We start from the raw sequence: 18421 nt of genomic DNA, 5'->3' as shown, positions 1-18421 counted from the left end.
CAGATTCCTATTTGTTTTGACTTTATCAAAGTTATTCCCATGAGGAATACCAGTCCACTGGTCTAAGGCTTGTATGAGCTTGCCTTTGTCAGTGTTCCAGGACATCCAGGGCTATACAGAGAAACCCTGTCTCAGAAAACCAAAAAAAAAAAAAAAAAAAAAGCCCCAACAAAACAAATCAAGAATACCAAGGTGGACAGAGTAACCTGTTTGTTTGTTTGTTTGTTTGTTTGTTTGTTTTAATTTAACCACATTACTGGTCTCATGTGTTTGAAGGGAAAAAAAAATGTTGTATTCAGGAAGTAAACCTCAATTCTAACAATGAAAAGAAAGAATTTCTCACAGCACAAGAGGCATGTTCCAAGCAGCCTAAGGAATGACTAAGTTCCAAAGATAGCACACAAAGTCGCTCTCTCTGGTATTCCCTCTTAATATTACCCAGCTTTGGAAGTTTTACTTCAGTCTCAGATGGTCACTTGAAGAGCTAAGGTGCTGGAAGAAGTTTTCGGGTCATAGGCACATGCACCGAAATTCCTGTGGCTTCTAAATCAGTGTAGGGAAAAGCCCCCACACTCTAAAGTTTGTTTACACAGTGTCATCTGGTGTAGCATCTCCAGCTCTCGTTCATCAAGAGTAGTGGCAGAACACAGCGACATAGTGAAGAAACAGCCAGCTCAGGAAGAGGATCACATTTTCTTCTCCCTCCTCCTATCTTTAGCACACACACACACACACACACACACACACACACACACACACACTCAGAGAGTGAACTGAAAAACTGACTCGATCTCAGCTCTATCAAAAAAACCCCTGTCAGTAAGCAAGGGGAGGCGGAACGCAAGCATCTGTTTTAACTTACGTTAAAAATGACTTCCCTTTTATAGAACATACTGGCACTTTCTCCCTTTCCAGAATATATGTAAAACTGGAAAGCGTGCCAGCATGGGAAGTGTGCATGAAGATTTTTCTGCCAATTTTTCAAGTTATCCTAAACTCAAAACAACTTGGCTACTCCTGGTGTTACCTTTCTTAAAGATTGATTGACATAGTAAAATCAAATGGAGCTGTTTATCGCAGTTCAGATTACTGTCTGTGAATCTGTTCTGTCTCCCATGATACTCCTTAAATTTTCTCTGGATTAAGATTCATAATTTGCCTTTGAATAATCACACCAATATAGTCTGGTCATGTGGTCTAGTTTATAAACACAAGTTTGAGAAATACCAATTATTGCCCATTATTATAACATAGTTCCAATCTGACTCCCCTCTCCTGCTTTAAAGCTCTTTTGTTAAACGGTTATTGGAAGGAATCTTATATATTATTAAGAGTAATGAGTAGGGACTGGGTCCAACTGACTCTTGAAGTCATTTTACCACCAGAAACAATTTACAAAATGCCCTAGAGACTTGAACTACCTCAAGTTATATGGCTGGTTTCAGAGCATGAAACTGAAATGTTATGTTAAAAGTAATTCTGGATTGCATATCTTACCTAATTTTTTTGTACCATAATGCTGTTCATAACTGTAGCCGCCCAAGTATCTCTACCATTATCTTTTATTTTTTTTAACTCCTATAGGTCTAACCCAACTTAAATAGGGTTGTTAAAGAGAAAAAGTAGGAGCTGGGGTCATCAGCCACAGCATGGCAAAAGTCCTATTGTCTTAAGGCTGGACAACAAAATGTCTGACTTCTATCTGTAAATTCTGTAGCTTTTACTGTAGTGGGAGAAACTAATATCTTTAAGAAGGAACGTTAGCTGTAGAGCCATGCTGCTTTTGTAGACCATAAAAATTCAAGTGATAACTATAGTGCCACGAAAACATCTTTTTTTGTTTTTAATTTTTTGTTTTTTTGTTTTTTTTGGTTTTTTTGAGGCAGGGTTTCTCTGTGTAGCCCTGGCTGTCCTGGAACTCACTTTGTAGACCAGGCTGGCCTCGAACTCAGAAATCTGCCTGCCTCTGCCTCCCGAGTGCTGGGATTAAAGGCGTGCGCCACCACTCCCGGCGAAAACGTCTTAAGGAAGAACAAGTTTGAGTTTTATGCATTTTTGCATATAGAGAAGGGGAGATATTATAGTTAATTTTTAAAAAGAACAAACACATAGTAACGTCAGGCAACTCTTAACATTGAAGACATCCTTCAAATAGTAGTGCTAATTAACTGAATCAATTAACTACTTGAAAACATTTTTATTTTATGTGCATGGGTGTTTTGCTTGCCTGTGTTTCTTGCCCTTATGTCTGTGTACCATGTGTGAACCATGTATACAGGAGTCCATAAGACAGCATCCAGTCCACTGGAACTGGAGTTATAGATATAGATGATTGTATCCCACCATTCAAGTGCGGGGGAATTGAACCCAACTCCTATAATAGAGAAACAAGTGTTCCTAACTGCTAAGCTATTTCTCCAGCCCCAATTACCTACTTCAGTCACTTCCAGTTACAAAGGGACTTTTTCAATAGGAAGAGTTTCCATGGAGTTAGCAAGAGTCTCAAGAGAACTGAACTTGGAACCACACAAGGGAAGCCTTTCAACCCAGCCAACGTGAATTCACATCGCTGCAAAAAACAAGTATTTTAAACAATGTCCTATAAACAGGTAATCATTTAAACTTATCCACTGATATTTAGGCAAGTCTGGGGTATCACTCTGAGCTTTGCTTTGCCTGGTATTTTTGCCTCTCTTATTTTGCCTCTCTTATCCCATTGACCCTGTTCAGAAGAGCTGAGGAAGCAGGTGCATCCAGGCATCTCAGTCATCCAGTTAAGAAGTAGATGAAATACTGTAATGTACATGTATTGGACTCTTTGTTTAGTGTTGTCCACCATATAAGATAAAACTTTGTCTGTTCTTAATTTGTTCCGTATATGGTTGCCATCTTTGACTTGAACATACTGGTAGCTTAGAACAGCAGCAATCTGTTATCTCACAGTTTTGGAATCTGTACATTCAGTATCAGTTTCCCTGGGCTGAGATGAAAGTGGTTGGGACTATATGCTTGCTCAAAGCCTTTCAGGGGAGGTTGTGGTCCATGCCCCTTTCAGCTTCTGAATTCACAATTGTTTTTTCTTCCTGGCCCACCTGCTGCATTGAAAACCAGCAGTGCATAATCTTCAAATCTCTGCATCCATTATTGAATCACATTCTGACTTGCATGTATATATCTGATCTCCTTTTGCCTTCTCATTTAAGATTATTTCTGATGACATTTCGGGACTACCTGGATAATCATAATAATCTCATCTTAATATTTTAATTATGCCAACAAGACTTCACTATATAAGGTCACATCCACACCAATCAAGAAGACAACCTGTTTTCTTTGTCTATTGTTTTGCCTTGTAAGACTTCCTGATGCCCCCACATCTACATGTATTCCATAGTATGCTTGAAAAAGATAATCATCCTTCAACATCTTTCTAAAGTTTACATCAATTGTAGCATAATATTTTCAAAATCAAATATTGGTCATTCAAATATGTCCAATTTCATATTTTAAATAACATGATCTATCTAAAAACAAAATTATTCCCCACAAGTGTTTCTATAGAACCAGAATATAAGGAATTCATCCTCAGATGTAGTGGTAAAAGAGTACAGAATAGCAGCTAGAGTTAGTACAGTTTCCCAAAGAGGCCAGAACATGGTAGAAAGGGTCCTCTATAGTCCTGAGCAATTTCAGACCCAACAGAGCATATATTGTTGGTTTGGAAACTTCTTTTCATTTTCAAGTCCAGCATCTGGCCACACAATTGGAAGATTTTTGCTTATCTACTCAAAGAGTTGAGTTTGTACACAAGACTCTGTGGTCACAGTGACCTTTGTTTTGTTTTTGGAGATAGCATGTGTTTGTAGCTGAAAAGTTTTACTTAGATTTTAGTCCTCAGACTGTCCATAGTATTTGTGGGGCGCTTGACAATCCTGCTTCATGTTGTCTATTTTTATCCCATTTTAATCCAAAGTGCTTTTTTTTTTTTTTTTTTTTTTTTTGCTGATTTAACATTCTCACCATCATTGTGGGTCATTAACATACATCACAGGGAATCCTTACCAATGTACCTGGTCAGTTTCATTGCTATTCCTAGCTACTATTGAAATGGCACAAGTGTCACTTCTCTAGGGACAGCCTATACTTCAAGGCTGTCCAGAGTATTTTGCAACTGAATAAACTGAGTTGTTTTTTTTTGTTTGTTTTTTTTTTATCCCCAAACCACCCAATGCTTTCTCTACTTAACAGGTCTCTTTTCAATGTTTCTCCTTCCTCTTGAATTTTATTATAGCAACAAGAAGCAGGCTGTCTGTAAACATTAGCATGAGGGATGTTCCCAGCTTGTCACATGTACCACTTACAAGTTGAACCTCCAACTCAACAATCACCTATCCTCCAGGTTCCAATAACACACCTGCCATTTCTTCCCCACACTTTCACCAGAAGCAATGTTCATAATTATATTTTCAGCAACACCAGTTTATTAAGGGGTGGGTATTCCTAGGTGACTTAGGCTTTATTATATCCAAGAGCCTTCCATATTCTAACCAGAATATCTTTAATGCCCACTTTTCTACCAGGTATCTGTTTCAGAAAAATATCTTGGCATTTTTAAATACATGTCTAAAAATTCTTCCCTTCTAGGCTCAGTGGCCAAATCCAAAGTCATTTTTTTACATTTCTTGTCATTTCTTATAAGAGCCTTATACTTTACATGTTAAAAAAAAAACCTATGGCTTCTGTAACAAAAGACTATAAAGATGGTTGTTTTAGCACAGATGCATTTTTTCCCTACCCTGGGGCTCGCAGATGTCCAATATCAATATCAGTTTCAGGGGATCTACGTCAAGGCACCAGAGGGACCAAGCTCTTTTGTGGGCTCTAGAAGGAAAATCTGATCTTCTCCTAGTCCAGCTACAGGATCCACATGCCTTGCCTTGCTGCTCTTGCAGTCATAATTAGAACAAACACTGTCTCATTGTATCTTTTTACTTCTCATCAAATTGTCTTCTCCCTTCTCCTTTTAATATTCCCCTGCACTTCATTATAAGAACATTGGCAGTAGTCTCTAGGGTCCATATAGCTGAAGAGATAGAATGTCCATCATTTGTAAAAATATCATGGGAAGTATACAGTTTAACATTGTATCCACAGTACTGAAGGGTTGAACCCTGATGTCTATAAAGGACGACTGCCAAGCAATTTAGCCTATCTTAGTCACTATTTCTCAGTAGAGGTGTGTTTCTGAAATCTGTTCCTTAATTCATGGGATCAGTTTAACCAAACTTGAATAGTTTATGATGATTTAGCTTAATTCGGTGGCACTCATTTTGGAGATAAGTCTCTGAGGTCAAGATAAAGTAAATGAACTGTTTAAGATCTCACAGTAAATGTTTTGACAAAACCAAGACTACATGCCACATCCCTTTACTCCCACTGTTTGCAGTACATTATTCTTATCATCTAAAGAAATTACTAAGAATTTCTAATTTCTTAACAGCCACCATATTGTCCAAGAATAAAAATAAATAACTGAAATCAGAAACAACTCCTATCAAAACTATTAATTGTGGAGAGGAAAGCCATTATTCATTTCCATATAATCTAATCAAAAATAATCTTGTAAAAGTAGGAAATATGTAGGAACTATGAAAAATGATTGATTTCATACTAACACAATTTTAATTCAGAGGTTTGAGTGAACATAATTCAAAGTCAGATAACTAACAATGACCCTTCTAATGTATTTTCCCATTTCTCAGAACTGGAGAAGAAAAGCCAAGTGGAATTTTGTGAGACCATTACATTCATCCCTTCTTACAAGCATACAGGATATTAATCATGTTTTTCAAAACATACGACTGGCCCCAGAAGAGTCTCAATGCCTCGACTAAGGTTATAAAGTGAGAATGATTAATTTGTTTAATAATAAATGTGGAGAAAACTGTTCTCATATGCCAGGTACTAAATGAAGTGCTTGTATCAAGGCTTATCAAGACATAGCATACGCCCACAGCAGCATCCTCAATTAGGATGAAGTGAGAAGTAAGCAGTGGCTTGCCAAGTGTAAGACTGTGTTATGATACACAGGGAGGCCTTTGTAGGCACCAGGTATTGACCCATATCTTCAACTTGGACACAACTTTCAGGCTTAATTTTCCCTTCCAGAAAGAGTAGGGGGTAACAATGACTGCCTTACTTTTATACTATTATTATTATTTTGACAATCAGCTGATGAAAACATTAAATCTATTGTAAACTATAAAGCAAAGGTAGGTAGTGTGTTATCAATGTTATACCTACTTTAAAAATATTACCTAATCCAAGGCTCGCCCTAGATAATGGGATAATTAGTAACAATGCAAGTTGGTCATAGCATCAAAGACTGACGACAGTCAACACTTGTGGATTCTGTACAGTGTCCCATATTGCAATTTCTATTTTCAGTCACAGTTGTAAACCTACAAACACATCTTTGTATCAATAACAAGGTAGATTATTAGAAAAACATATTTTTGCTTAGGTGCAGAACCAAGCCTTGCATAGTAACTTGGCCAAGATCACACTGTCATGACATTTCAGAATTCAGATGTTTTTTCCCAAAAAAAGTTTGACTACAAAGCACCCAGCTTCATTGCTGGATATCATTATATACATGTTGTCAGCACTGCAGCCCTTGTTTGTTTTAAAAATACCAAAGTATTTTATTTGTCGGATAATGAGCTGTAGCCAACTTTGCTATTTCCTATGATCATCTACGTCAAGTAAGCCTAAGACAATATAGAAGGAGAACAAATGAACATCCTGGCAGCAAAGGGTAGCATCCCAATAGTGCTACTGTGGAATCTACTGCTACATAGACAACGCTTCCCAGTGACCTGCATATTAAGAACATTTAAAGCTGGTCATAATTTATATTTTAAACCAATGACCATATCAAGTCTGCTTCATGTCCTTACTTTAAAAAAAAAATGTTCTGAGGTTTTCTTTTTTTTTAAATCCAGCTGGAACTTTTTTTTTTTTTTACTATTAACTATATTTTCATTATGCCAATTATAAGCCTACATAATGACTTTTTTTTTTCCAAAATACTTCTGTTTGCTTGATTTCTGTGTTTTTCTCTATTTCGTTAAGCAAATGAGGGGGCTGTAGAGATAGCTCAGAGGTTAGCAGCACCTGCTGGTCTTTCAGATGATCTGGCTTTAGTTCCTGGCACCCACATGGTGGTTCACTATAGCTCATGTGCCAGGGAATTCAACACCTTCTTCTGACCTCTTTGGGGATCAGGCATGCACATGGTACACATGCAAGCAAGACACACACACACACACACACACACATATATATATATATATAACCAAAAGATAAAATTAACTGGGGAAAATGCTAAAACTGAAGAATGTAAGTTTTAAATCAAAACCATGTCCAGGTGATACCATGACAGAAAAACAGAAGTCCTAAAATATAGGGATATATACACAGTTGCTTCTTACGTGACAGCAAGTTCTAAGGTTGTATTGTGTGCCCACTAACCTGTAAGCCATTCACTCTGTCACTATGCTATCTCCTGGATGTCCTTTTATTTATTTATTTTTTACTGTGAATGTGAATGCTCCAGTGTCCTCGTCTGGGGTATTCTTACTCTTGTCTGTTCTGCCATGTCCCGCTGGAATCTCTTTCTCCTGTGATCTCATGCCATCATTCTTTCCTTGAGTTAGTCTTTGCTCCTTAGATAATTCTACCCTGCTTCTCAGCTCTGAGTATATATTGCATCCTACTATCTTTCAGTTTTTGTCTCAAGAATGAAAACTTTTAAAGGAGTAACCCAAAAGGTTGAAGCAAAGGGGCAGGAAATGAATGCAAAGAGCAGAATATCTTGATTATCCTAGAAAGCCAGATCTGTGACGTAAGATATTTAATTTTAGAAGAAATTGTTACTTTTCTCTTCCTGTCTTCCATCATGTAATCTGTCTTTATTTCTCCATGTGACCTGTTCTTCATTACCCTAAGTTTTCCTTCTTAGTCTTCTATGTTCGATGTTCAAATGTATCTACTCTTTCTTCAAACTTAGGAATATTATAAGGATTATTATAAGGATCATAATTCAAATCAAATTCCAGGTGATTTGGATGGTGCCTCAAATCATATTTCTTTAATGTTAGTGTGCTTAATTTAACAAATAACAATTAGTTGGTTTTCCTTGAAAAAATGGAAGTATTATATTCATTTAAAATATAATATCTTCTTGATGAAGATTTAATACATGACACATAATATTAAGCTGCCCATGTGTTAACTCCCATTTCTGTGACCTTAACTCAAGCCTAGCCTCAGGGTGCCTTCTTCCTGTACTTCCTTTACCCCTCCCCCTCTCCAGGACCTTCACTAGCCAAAAGGATCAGAATAGTTGCTGTGTTTCCAATCCTAGTACATACTTATTTCTCTCATACTTTTCACTATAGCATTCTCAATATTGTCCTGTTTCTGTTAACTGGGTTAATTAATGAATGATTTCTCTATTTTTATCATTATTATGTAGGAAGAAGAAGAAAAATTAATATGCTTCTTTTACTTATGACACCTTGCACAAAGCTATTCATTCCTGTCTTGCAATTTGCAACCAAACCTGTGACTTCTAAGTCTACTTTCACCCTCTGTCCATATTTAATTACATTGAATCAAAGCCCATGCTCTTTTTTTTTTTTTTTTTTAATTCCATCATTAAGGTATAGTTTCTTTAGCAAGACTTGGGTCTGAGCTTTCTTTCTGCTGATACACAGGCTATTGGTGACCTCTGTGGGATTTCTCTTATATCACAGGGTATCATTTCAGTTAATTTAACATCCACTTGAATGCCAGGAGCTGGGTTATATTTTCTTGTCAGGTCAGCCCTTTTGTAGTGCAGTGCTTCTCATTTGCCTGAACTCTATCCAGGGAGTTAAAATGTGTGTCTTCATCGCTCCAGTAAAACCCTACCCTCTTGTCGGAGCATATACCCGCATGCTTTGGGTCCTCTCGTACTTCCCCCCAGTTCCTAGAATTTTTATCACATGTTTTACACTAGCTTTCTGGCTGGTTGGATGTCTCCTGAATCTTTGTTCACCAGGCATTCATGTTGTAATCTGATTGGCATCTTCATCACTTTCCCTCCACCTCTATGCAATGGACCCTTCTAGAGATACATTCTAAAAGTAGCAAGAAAAATATGATGAGTATTGTTACTATTATTGTTACAAAAAACAATCTCCCTTTAGATGTAAATATGTAATGTGTTGCCACATTGGCCATATTATGGAGTATTAATACCAATTTCTTTAATTCTGCTGGTAAATCAGAAACAATTTAAAAAGCTTAACTTTTAGTTACTATTACAGTAACATATAAATTTGAGTAATGTATAAATAGCGAGAGTCTGTTTATAGAACAAATAATTCTAATTTAGCAGGTAGTTCCCAGAGGTGCATTCTTAGGAAAAGAATATGAATATACTTATATATGGTTGAAGATTGTAACTACTGTGCAGAGTTTCAAAATATTCCATTCCTAATAGAGATAAACTTCTCTGTATTTGCTTAAACAGAAGTACATATGTACATGTATGTATACATATATATGTACATACATACATATATACATATATTTTTCTCACCAATAACCAGAATTAATAAAGGTATTGATTCAGTTTTTTTTTAAAGCCAAATACATTTGCCAAGGCTATACAAAAGTGTTTGATAACCTTTGTGACATTCTGAACGTTGGGAGTATCAAATAGCTCCAAACCAGTAATCCTCCTACATACAGAGAAAACATTCATTCTTAAATTATCTTTTTTTTTTCCTTTATATGCGTTTAGAAGAAGGTATGGAGGCAAGAAAGATAGCAGAGGATCAAGAGCAAGTGTGAAAAATGTTAAAAGAATAGAAAACAAAACATTAGAAATGGGTATTTGGTAAGGCGTTTCCCCTGGAAACCAAACATAGAATGATGTTCAAGTAAGGGTCTTCCCTGCTTTGATGTAGGCAGAGCTTAGAAGAACCTGGCCTGGAGGCTGGGATATAGAGGAATTAGCTGGCAATTCAATAGAATGAGGCTACTGGTGATTGTTCAATTTAAACTGATGAAGTTCTTATGCATTGAAAATAAACTATCTAACAACTAAAGTATCTGTCTGGGCTTCTGGCCCTGGACATCACCTTGGGTACTAAGTGGTGATTTGTTTGTCTTTGAAGATATGCAGTAGGTTTAAGGACCTGGAAAAAAAAATAAATTAAAACCAAAAACGGAAGAGAAAATAGTGGGAGAGGTAAACTAATCAGAGTCACAGTGTTTCTAAAATAGAGTTGTCATAGGGTACCTCAAAACAGGACTATTGCAAGTAACTGAGTCTTGAGTCCAGTTGCAATACCACAGATGGCGATTCAGTCTCAACACAATAGTGAAATCTTAAGAAAAATTAAGAGCCCAACAACAATTATGCTTATCAAGAAAGTGAACATTCTAAAAGGTACCTGAAAGAAAAATACATTTTTTTCTCCTGTAGTATAATATGGCTTCTAAATAAGTCGTTTATCTTTCAGTTAACCAACACTGCAGAATTAGGTTATAATTGTAGTGGAATTATTGGGTTTGTCTAGATAAATTTAATTATTTAAAGTTTAGGGTACCTCAGCTTAATCAAGACATTACCTTCTATTAAGCTTAGTTGGGTAATAAATTAACATTTCTGTCACATCATTCATTGCAGAAAGCATGCCAAACATCTGAAAGTTCCTCATTAATGATAATACACATACTGACAGGTTAGGTATAGGTAAAGGTAGACAGATTTAGGCAGAAGAATTATTAGGTGAGCTATACAATGAGGTAATGCTGTACTGCTGGCACTATGAATCTATCAAATGGTAATTGGATGCACGTGTTAGCAGCAGTAAAAAGTCACTGTCCAGTTATCCACCTTACATGGGAATCTACTCTGAGTGTCTTCTTTGATTTATTGTTCCAATTAGAACACAATGTTCAAAGAAAGAACACAAGTGACCTGATTTAAAGGCAAGGAGCCCTGGCAGCCATTATTTTGTGGGTTATCTGGCTCCCTGGAAGATATTGTGAATGTTTCTATTAACTTAAAAAAAAAGTGGTTAAAATTAAGTTCTCAATTTTAAAAATATACTATGTAATATCAAAATTTTGTATCCATCAATCCAGAATCAGAGTATCACTGGTGGATCTTAAGATTCGGATAGATTCGGATATATTTCCTTCTTCTAACTTTAATGACACAGTTTTTTATGATATTTTTGGTTGTATTCACTGCTGGTTCAGGTGAAAGTAATATTAGGAGAAGACGTGCTGATATTAGAAAGTCAACACCCTAAATCTGAAAAAAAAAAAAAGATTTAAAATATTTTCAAGTGGTAAATAAAAAAGATCTTAAGTAATTGTAATATACCTTGTAATGTTTAGATACATTTGTAAAATAGTACTTGAAACAAAATGAAGCTTGTTATATCTCTGAACTGTTAGAAAAAAAAACTGTATTAAAATTAAATGAACAGCAATCTGTAGTTCACCTCCCTGGAAAATAACAGGAGGTTTTTAACTTCTTCAAGGCAAATGCTAATATTTTACTTACTTATATTAAGCAAACATCAACTATTAATGTTGACAAATGTTGGAGCCTTCATAGTAAAACTGTCATTTGAATTACTATTCACTGCAAAGTTCAGAGAATTACTGTTAAAATAGATTAAAATCATCTTGAATACTCATGTATTCTCCCGTTCTTTGGGAGGATAATAAACATAATTTGCACTATAATTTTTGATAAGCATTTAAGACATTAAGACTTGGGGAAAGATGCAGATATCCATAGGCAGGTCGTAAATGTGAGGAACCTAAGTTCCATTTCAAATGAGCTGCCAACCTTTCCCCCTACATTTTAGTTTGTGGAGAGCTTAGACATTTGGATAATAAATGGGTTTTTCCTCTGAACATTAAGGTAATTGTATAGGAATTCAAAGTATCTATTCATGTTCATTGCAAGCTATTTAATTTCTAAAGAAACACTAGAGTAAGAGTTTATGTGTAAATTGAATAGTGACAGTAGAAAAAATGTGCAGACAATGGGCTTTGATTTCATAGGACCCTTCTTTTTCAAAAACTTATGTGTTTAAATATCATTTTGGAAACATGTGCTTTTAACAAATGCACTGTACCTTGAGGTACCAGGTTATTGAACTTGCCAAGACCTAGGGATTGGTACCTAAATTCTCCTCCTCCAATACCAGCATGTTATTCCAGCCAACTGGTTTGTTGGGTTCTTCTAGTAGTGGTTATAAATCAGATTTATGAAGAGGAAACTCTCCAATTGTGCATTTTAATGGATTTATGATAACGCCATCAAAGTGGAGGGTCCACATGGTACGGACGCAGTAAAGGTGATAAGGCGGTGTCATGCAAACATTAAATACAGTGCCTTCTACCTTCATAAATCCTCCATGCTGATGATTAAACATTTCTGGTTATAAATTTTGCAAGCAAATTCTAGAAAGAACCACAATTGTAAATAAGACACCAGCGGAAGCCATAAACTGCTCATAGGATTCCCCACACACACACACACACTCCAGAAAACTCTTGAGCATGGATTATGAGGCAATACTGTCCTTCCTTCTTTCCTCCACTCTTTCTTAAGCTTCATTCAATAATAAACTTTATTCCTGACTAAAGAGTAATAATACAAGCCTTTAGGGTTTCTTCTGCCATTACAACCTACCATTTTTAAGTGGCAGAGTATCTGTTTGATTTGCCCACTCACTTTACAACATTCTTACTATCTCCAGCTTTGAGTCTCTATTATGTCACTCTTTGTAGAGTCAGTCCTCTGTTAGAGGTTCCTGCAACAGCCTAAGCTCCCGTAGGTATTTACAATCAAATTATTTTATTGCACATGGGAACAATTAAGCATTTGGCCCTCAGCTGTAAACAATTACTATATACAATGACATTCATGGGTTTTCTTAAATAGTCATGTATTCCTAATGACCTCTGTTAACATAAGTGAGATTGATGTATGTGTGCTTTGTGTGTGTCCATGAGCAATTAAATTCTCAAACATAATATCAGGACAGAGCCCTGACCTGAAGGATACAGTGACAGTGTCTGGTACCACGTGGCTGTCTGCAATGATTGTCTTTTAACGTTCACTTTATCCCCATGGTCCTTTTACTTCTCTTCCAGTGAAGTTGGAAATGGGTTAGTGTTCACAGCAAAAGACAATGTGAGTTTTAGATGACTTGTTTGTAGGAGATTTGGAGTGTCTTGGTCTAATAAACTGAGAGCTACAGCATCCAAGGAGGGATAATTAGATGGGGGTGGATTCCTGCTATGCTTTCATCAGTTTGTAGTTGATTTGAAAAGTCCACTTAATCCAACCTTAGTTTTCATCCTTTCTAATGTGTTTAATTTTATCTAAGTTATGGACCATTGTAAGGATGGAGTGTCATGAAAAGATGGACTGCATGCTATATTGTCCTTGTCTCTCTCTTTCCCTCTTTCTCTCAGGAAAGCCCATAAGCTCTGGGACTCTGTATTGGGAACATCTATTTAGTTGTCTCTAGTTTCAGGATAGATTTCCCTTTTGCTAGATTCTTCTTTTCTTCATGTGACAACCATGGGAGAAACTCACAGCTGCTTAACTCATGTTCAGAAATAAGTCAAGCAGTCTCATTTGCAAAGGGACCTAACAGCTGTATCCAGCCTTTCTAGGAGGTCAGACCTAGAGCTGAGTGGTAATGTTTCAAGGGCAAAGCTCTCGATGTAAGGAATGATAAAACAAAACCTAAATGAGCCTGCACATATCTAGTGACAGACATGCCATAGCTATTCTCAATTATTCAAGCTTTCTCAGTCTTCCAGCAGGAGAAACATAATTCACCCCTACTCTCTTTATTCTACTTCCATACAATAGCAAAGAGCAAAGAAAATATACACCCCTGCCGCTTTTCTAAAGGAAAATAAAATCTATAGTAATCACTCAATTGGAGAAGAGTTTCTTTAACACATGTTGAAACTTCAGAACTATTCAAAACAGGGTGTTAGCTTTGGAGGAAGAAGTTAAAAATCTTTTTTTTTTTTTATACTTATGAGTGAGTGCCTTTCTTACCCTTTGTTAGCATTTTGCTGGCAATGAGCCAGTGAAACAGCTGTTCAATTATCCAAGGCATCACAAACATATAGGCCCTTAGGTAAGCTGTGATGGTATTCTAGCAGCAATAACACTGGGGTCAAATGTAACCCCCCCAAAAAAAAGTCTTAAAATAAGCAAACCCCAAAAGAACAGCTTTGTGTACTGGGACTAATTAATATCTTGTTTAGGGAAATGGTACTGAAATGTGGTTTTAGACAAGGAACTAACACTCTTCAGAGATTAGATATCCTAATATTTAACAGGCTACTATTTGGTGGGCTGACTAGCTGGCTACCCCTGTGGGTGTGGCAAATGTTCCTTACGTGCAATTATGGAATCTTTAAGCAACATCTTAATGATACCATGTATTTCAGCTGAATCAGCCCAGCTGGAGATGATAGCAGCATTCTGATTACTAGGCCACATGTGAAATTAAGGCCTCCTCAATCTGTAGTTTTTCACTTGCTATGTTTTGATACACATGTTCTTGGAAAGCTTAAATTAGTTATGGTCTGGCAATATTTAGCAATATAACCACCCTGCTTCCCTTTTAAACCATTAATTAAGACAGTCTTCTTATATTATATATTTGGCTTATAATTTCCAAAGAGAGTATTAGTAATTAGTATATGTTATCCCACAAAAAAAAAGATAATGTCTAATTTAAAAAAAAAAATGTTAGGGTGGAAATGTGCTGCCCTTGTTTATGCAATAAAAGTTGCATAATTTTCTCATTTGGGATAGTTCATATTGTAAAAATAAAACTCAATGTGTTCCCCGGGAGTCATTTTGCTAAGTAGTTCATGGCACAGGAATCAATATTTTACAAAATAGTCATTTAAGTATCATCAACAAAAATAGCTGCAGGTTGATCATTACACCACATTTTAAAAACCCATTTAAAACAGAGCAACAACAAGTGAGTTCATATCAAAATATTAAAAAGAAGGAAGTAACCTAAAGATCAAAACTTAGAAAGTTTATTCCATTTCTTCATGTCTTCCATATGAACTAAAGGAAATCAGCCCATGGGGATTAAACAGACAAACAAAAACAAACAAACAAACAAACCCCTGCAATTCTGAGGTTTGTCCTTCCTTAACTGGGTACCACCACCCAATTCTGCTTTAGAAGTATTAAATTAGGTAATCAAACCATAAAAGTTATCTATAGGATCTATCACACTCAGATGGCAACAGACTTTCAAGGAGAAGCAACCCTCCTGACTACTACCATTTCTGCTACTTCCTGAGCATCGGAACGAGACACATAGGTGTGTGTAACAAGGGATTTAATATTTCCAATACTAAACTTAACATAGACTACCTTCAAATGCTTCTGCCAATGTATTGCTCATAAACACACTGCTAATTTTAACAAGCCATCAGGATAGCAGCTAGTGAAGATCAGCAAAAGTTCATGTTGGGTGGTTGTGAGTCCTCGGAGAAGAAAACTGAAGTCTTAATTCCTGTAATCTTTATTGAAAAATAAAATGCTTAATTCTGCTCATCTGTCACTTTCATCAGGACCTGATACACTCTGAGTCAAAACTTAGGAAATGGATGACTCACATATTTAAGTTTGCTGGCCAATATATACTCAGAATCCCCAAAGAACTAACACAAAAAGTTCCCCTTGAAAGGTGACCTGGAATTTACCAAAGAGATAAAGCCAATCGGTCATTAAAGATGTTTAAATGTCATTGTCTACTGTCTTCAGTGTGCCATTACATAGCCTTGGGATCCTTTCAAATAACAATCAGTGGAGGATGAATAAGTCTCAGCACTTGAAAGTAACCAGGAAAGGAAGCCAGCAGAATAATCTGGCTTGGCTAGCTTGATTCAAGAAGAGACATGGTACCCACCCCTTCTCTCCCCATTCTTCCTCCCCTTTCAGCCCCCTAGCTCCCCACCCCCACCCCCACAAGACAGAACGAAAAGAAAGACCAGAGAGAAAGGAAAAAAGGAGAGAAAGAGATCCAAGGATCCCCTGCAGAATGTGTGCTGGGGAGACCAACCTCGCCCTATGGGATACAGCCTTGGAAACAGACTTGGGCTTTTACTTTGAAAATAAAAGGATGACAATGAAATTTGTGTGAGGTCTGCGTGAATCCAGTCCCAGATGTTTACAATGCTGTAGTACTATGCCTCTGCAATATGAGAGGTTTCAGAAGAAACAGTACAACAAGACACCACAAAGCAGCGCATATGCTATTGACAATGCAGACATGAGCGTCATGTTACCAAGAGAAGGCAGGCAGGAGACAAATAGCAGCGGTGCTGCCCGAAAGACCAACTTCATGGACTGCAATCACTCAAACCGAAATGAAGGACCCAAAAGGAGGGGGTTAAAAAAAAAAAGTCAAAACCTGGGAAAATAAACTCTTTGGCCTCTATCTAGAAATGGTGGGGCTTTTGCTGGGGACCAGGGGACAGTGGAAGTGACTTTTCTTCCTTAAAGTTCCCATAAAGCTCCCATAATTGACACTGGATAATTATTTTCAGCTTGAGGAGTCTTTCCCAAAAACTCTTAAGATTGCCAGCGAAAAGAAACAAAATGTGTTTACTTGAGCCATTTCCAGAAGGGAGGGAAAGGAGACCTCTGGGTGAGATGGGGGAAGGTATTGGAGACAGAATGGGGCATCTCCTAGCAGCAGCAACTGTACAGCACCGGGAGTGATCCTGTGAGTGACAAACTAGAGAGAATTAGGGAATCAAGGTTGCAAGGGATGTGGAGGAGGCTTGCATGGTGGAGGAAATGCTGCGCACAATGTATACTCGGGAGGGGGCTGATTTAGTGTGAAAGTATTCCACTTCATCATTTTACAGGGGTTGGGGACATAAATATTTAGCTGGCCACATCTGGAACAGATTCTGTCCCCCCCTCCCCGCGTGGGGTGGGGGTGGATAATTGGAAGGAGAGGAGCACGCATTTGTTACTTACTGTACGGACAGTCTTCATTCTTGGTCCCGCTGACCTTGCCGTTTTTCTCAATCGTGAGAAAGTACTTGGTGAAGGAGAACAACCTTCTCCAGCGGACATCTCCTTGGAGGTGATTGTAGCTCCGCACATGCCTTCCCGCACTGGAAGGAGAGGAGAAGGACGAGGAGGAAGAAGAGCAGTTGGTGGCCTCCGGTGACACCATGTCCTGACCAAGAGCTTGGCAGGTGACAGGGACCGAAGACACCAAGAAGAGCAACAAGAAGCAGCAACAGCAGCCCGGCAGGTGGGGAAAGGCTGAGGCACAATGTGTCAGTATCCATTTCCACATTGTACTGAAACTCTCGGCACTGGAAATTGTCTCATCAGAAGGAACATACTGGAAGGGTAAGACCTGGTGCGAGGCAAAGAGACAGCTGAAGGTGGTGGCTACTGGTTAGCTCCCTCTGGGTACGGATCTGGCCAGAAGCGAGTGCACCAACATCCATAACTCCTAGGAAGGACCGGCTGCCTGTCCTCGCTCCGTCCTCGGATCCGCTGCCTGCGTCTCTCCAGTCTCAGGGTGAACAGTGGACGTGGGTGGCCGCGGCAGTAGGAACTGGTGGTGTCGGTCACCAGAGCTCTTCGCTCCCCCCGGGGGTTACTTTGTTCTCTTCTTCACTCCTTTCTTCACCATGTTAGATGCAAAAGAGGTCTGAAAAACAGATGACAGGACGGTGAACAAAACCCAAAGTGGGTGGGGTGGGGGTGCAGGAAGACATCTGCGCCCCTCTGCGGTTGGCACCTTCTGGTCCTTCTCTGCAGAGTCCCAGCCTGCTGGCCACTTAAAAAGTGTGTCTCTTTGGAGTTGTCAGAACTGGAGGCAGCTGCCCAGGCGCTGTTGTCTTCTCCTTCCTTTCTCTTTTTGGTGGTGCCTGTGATGTGAAGTCTTCCGAAAGCCACTTCTTGTTTGGGGGGCGGCTGGCGGCTGGTGTTTTGTTTGGCCCTTCTCTCCACCTCCAAGTCCCTTGGAAAGCCGCTTGTAAACAGGTTGAAGCCTGGAGTCTAAATGTCAGTGCTTTTCAGCCAGAGGTGGGCTCTGCCTCTGCTGGTCAAACCTCATTTGCAGGGGTGGAGAAGGGGGGGAGGGGGTCAAACGGCGGTGGGACATCTGAAACCCTAAGCTGCTGGGAACGCCAGAGAAAAGGGAGGGGGGAAGGGACCGGGGAGGGGGCGGGGGGATCTTGGGCGAGAGGAGTGCGCGATGCCTTTGCTCTGAGCTGGGGGCTGCGGGTCCCTTCCTCGCCGCCTCCG

At 38.4% G+C, this 18421-nt stretch overlaps 1 protein-coding gene across 1 annotated transcript in view; it reads right to left on the bottom strand.

The window, feature by feature from the left end:
• Fgf10 (fibroblast growth factor 10) overlaps window positions 1-18165 on the bottom strand; it is a 79752-nt gene extending 61587 nt beyond the window's left edge. Inside the window, exon 1 of the mRNA XM_021180795.2 lies at window positions 17132-18165. Within this exon, the coding sequence (XP_021036454.1) occupies window positions 17132-17459 (328 nt within the window). The 5' untranslated portion in view covers window positions 17460-18165. The remainder of the gene's footprint in view (window positions 1-17131) is intronic.
• Window positions 18166-18421: the final 256 nt, after the last annotated feature.

Source organism: Mus caroli, chromosome 13 (assembly GCF_900094665.2).
Source record: "Mus caroli chromosome 13, CAROLI_EIJ_v1.1, whole genome shotgun sequence".
In the NCBI taxonomy this organism is placed as follows: Eukaryota; Metazoa; Chordata; class Mammalia; order Rodentia; family Muridae; genus Mus; species Mus caroli.
Note: the sequence above shows the minus strand (reverse complement) of the source record. Positions and strands in the feature narration are given on the sequence as shown.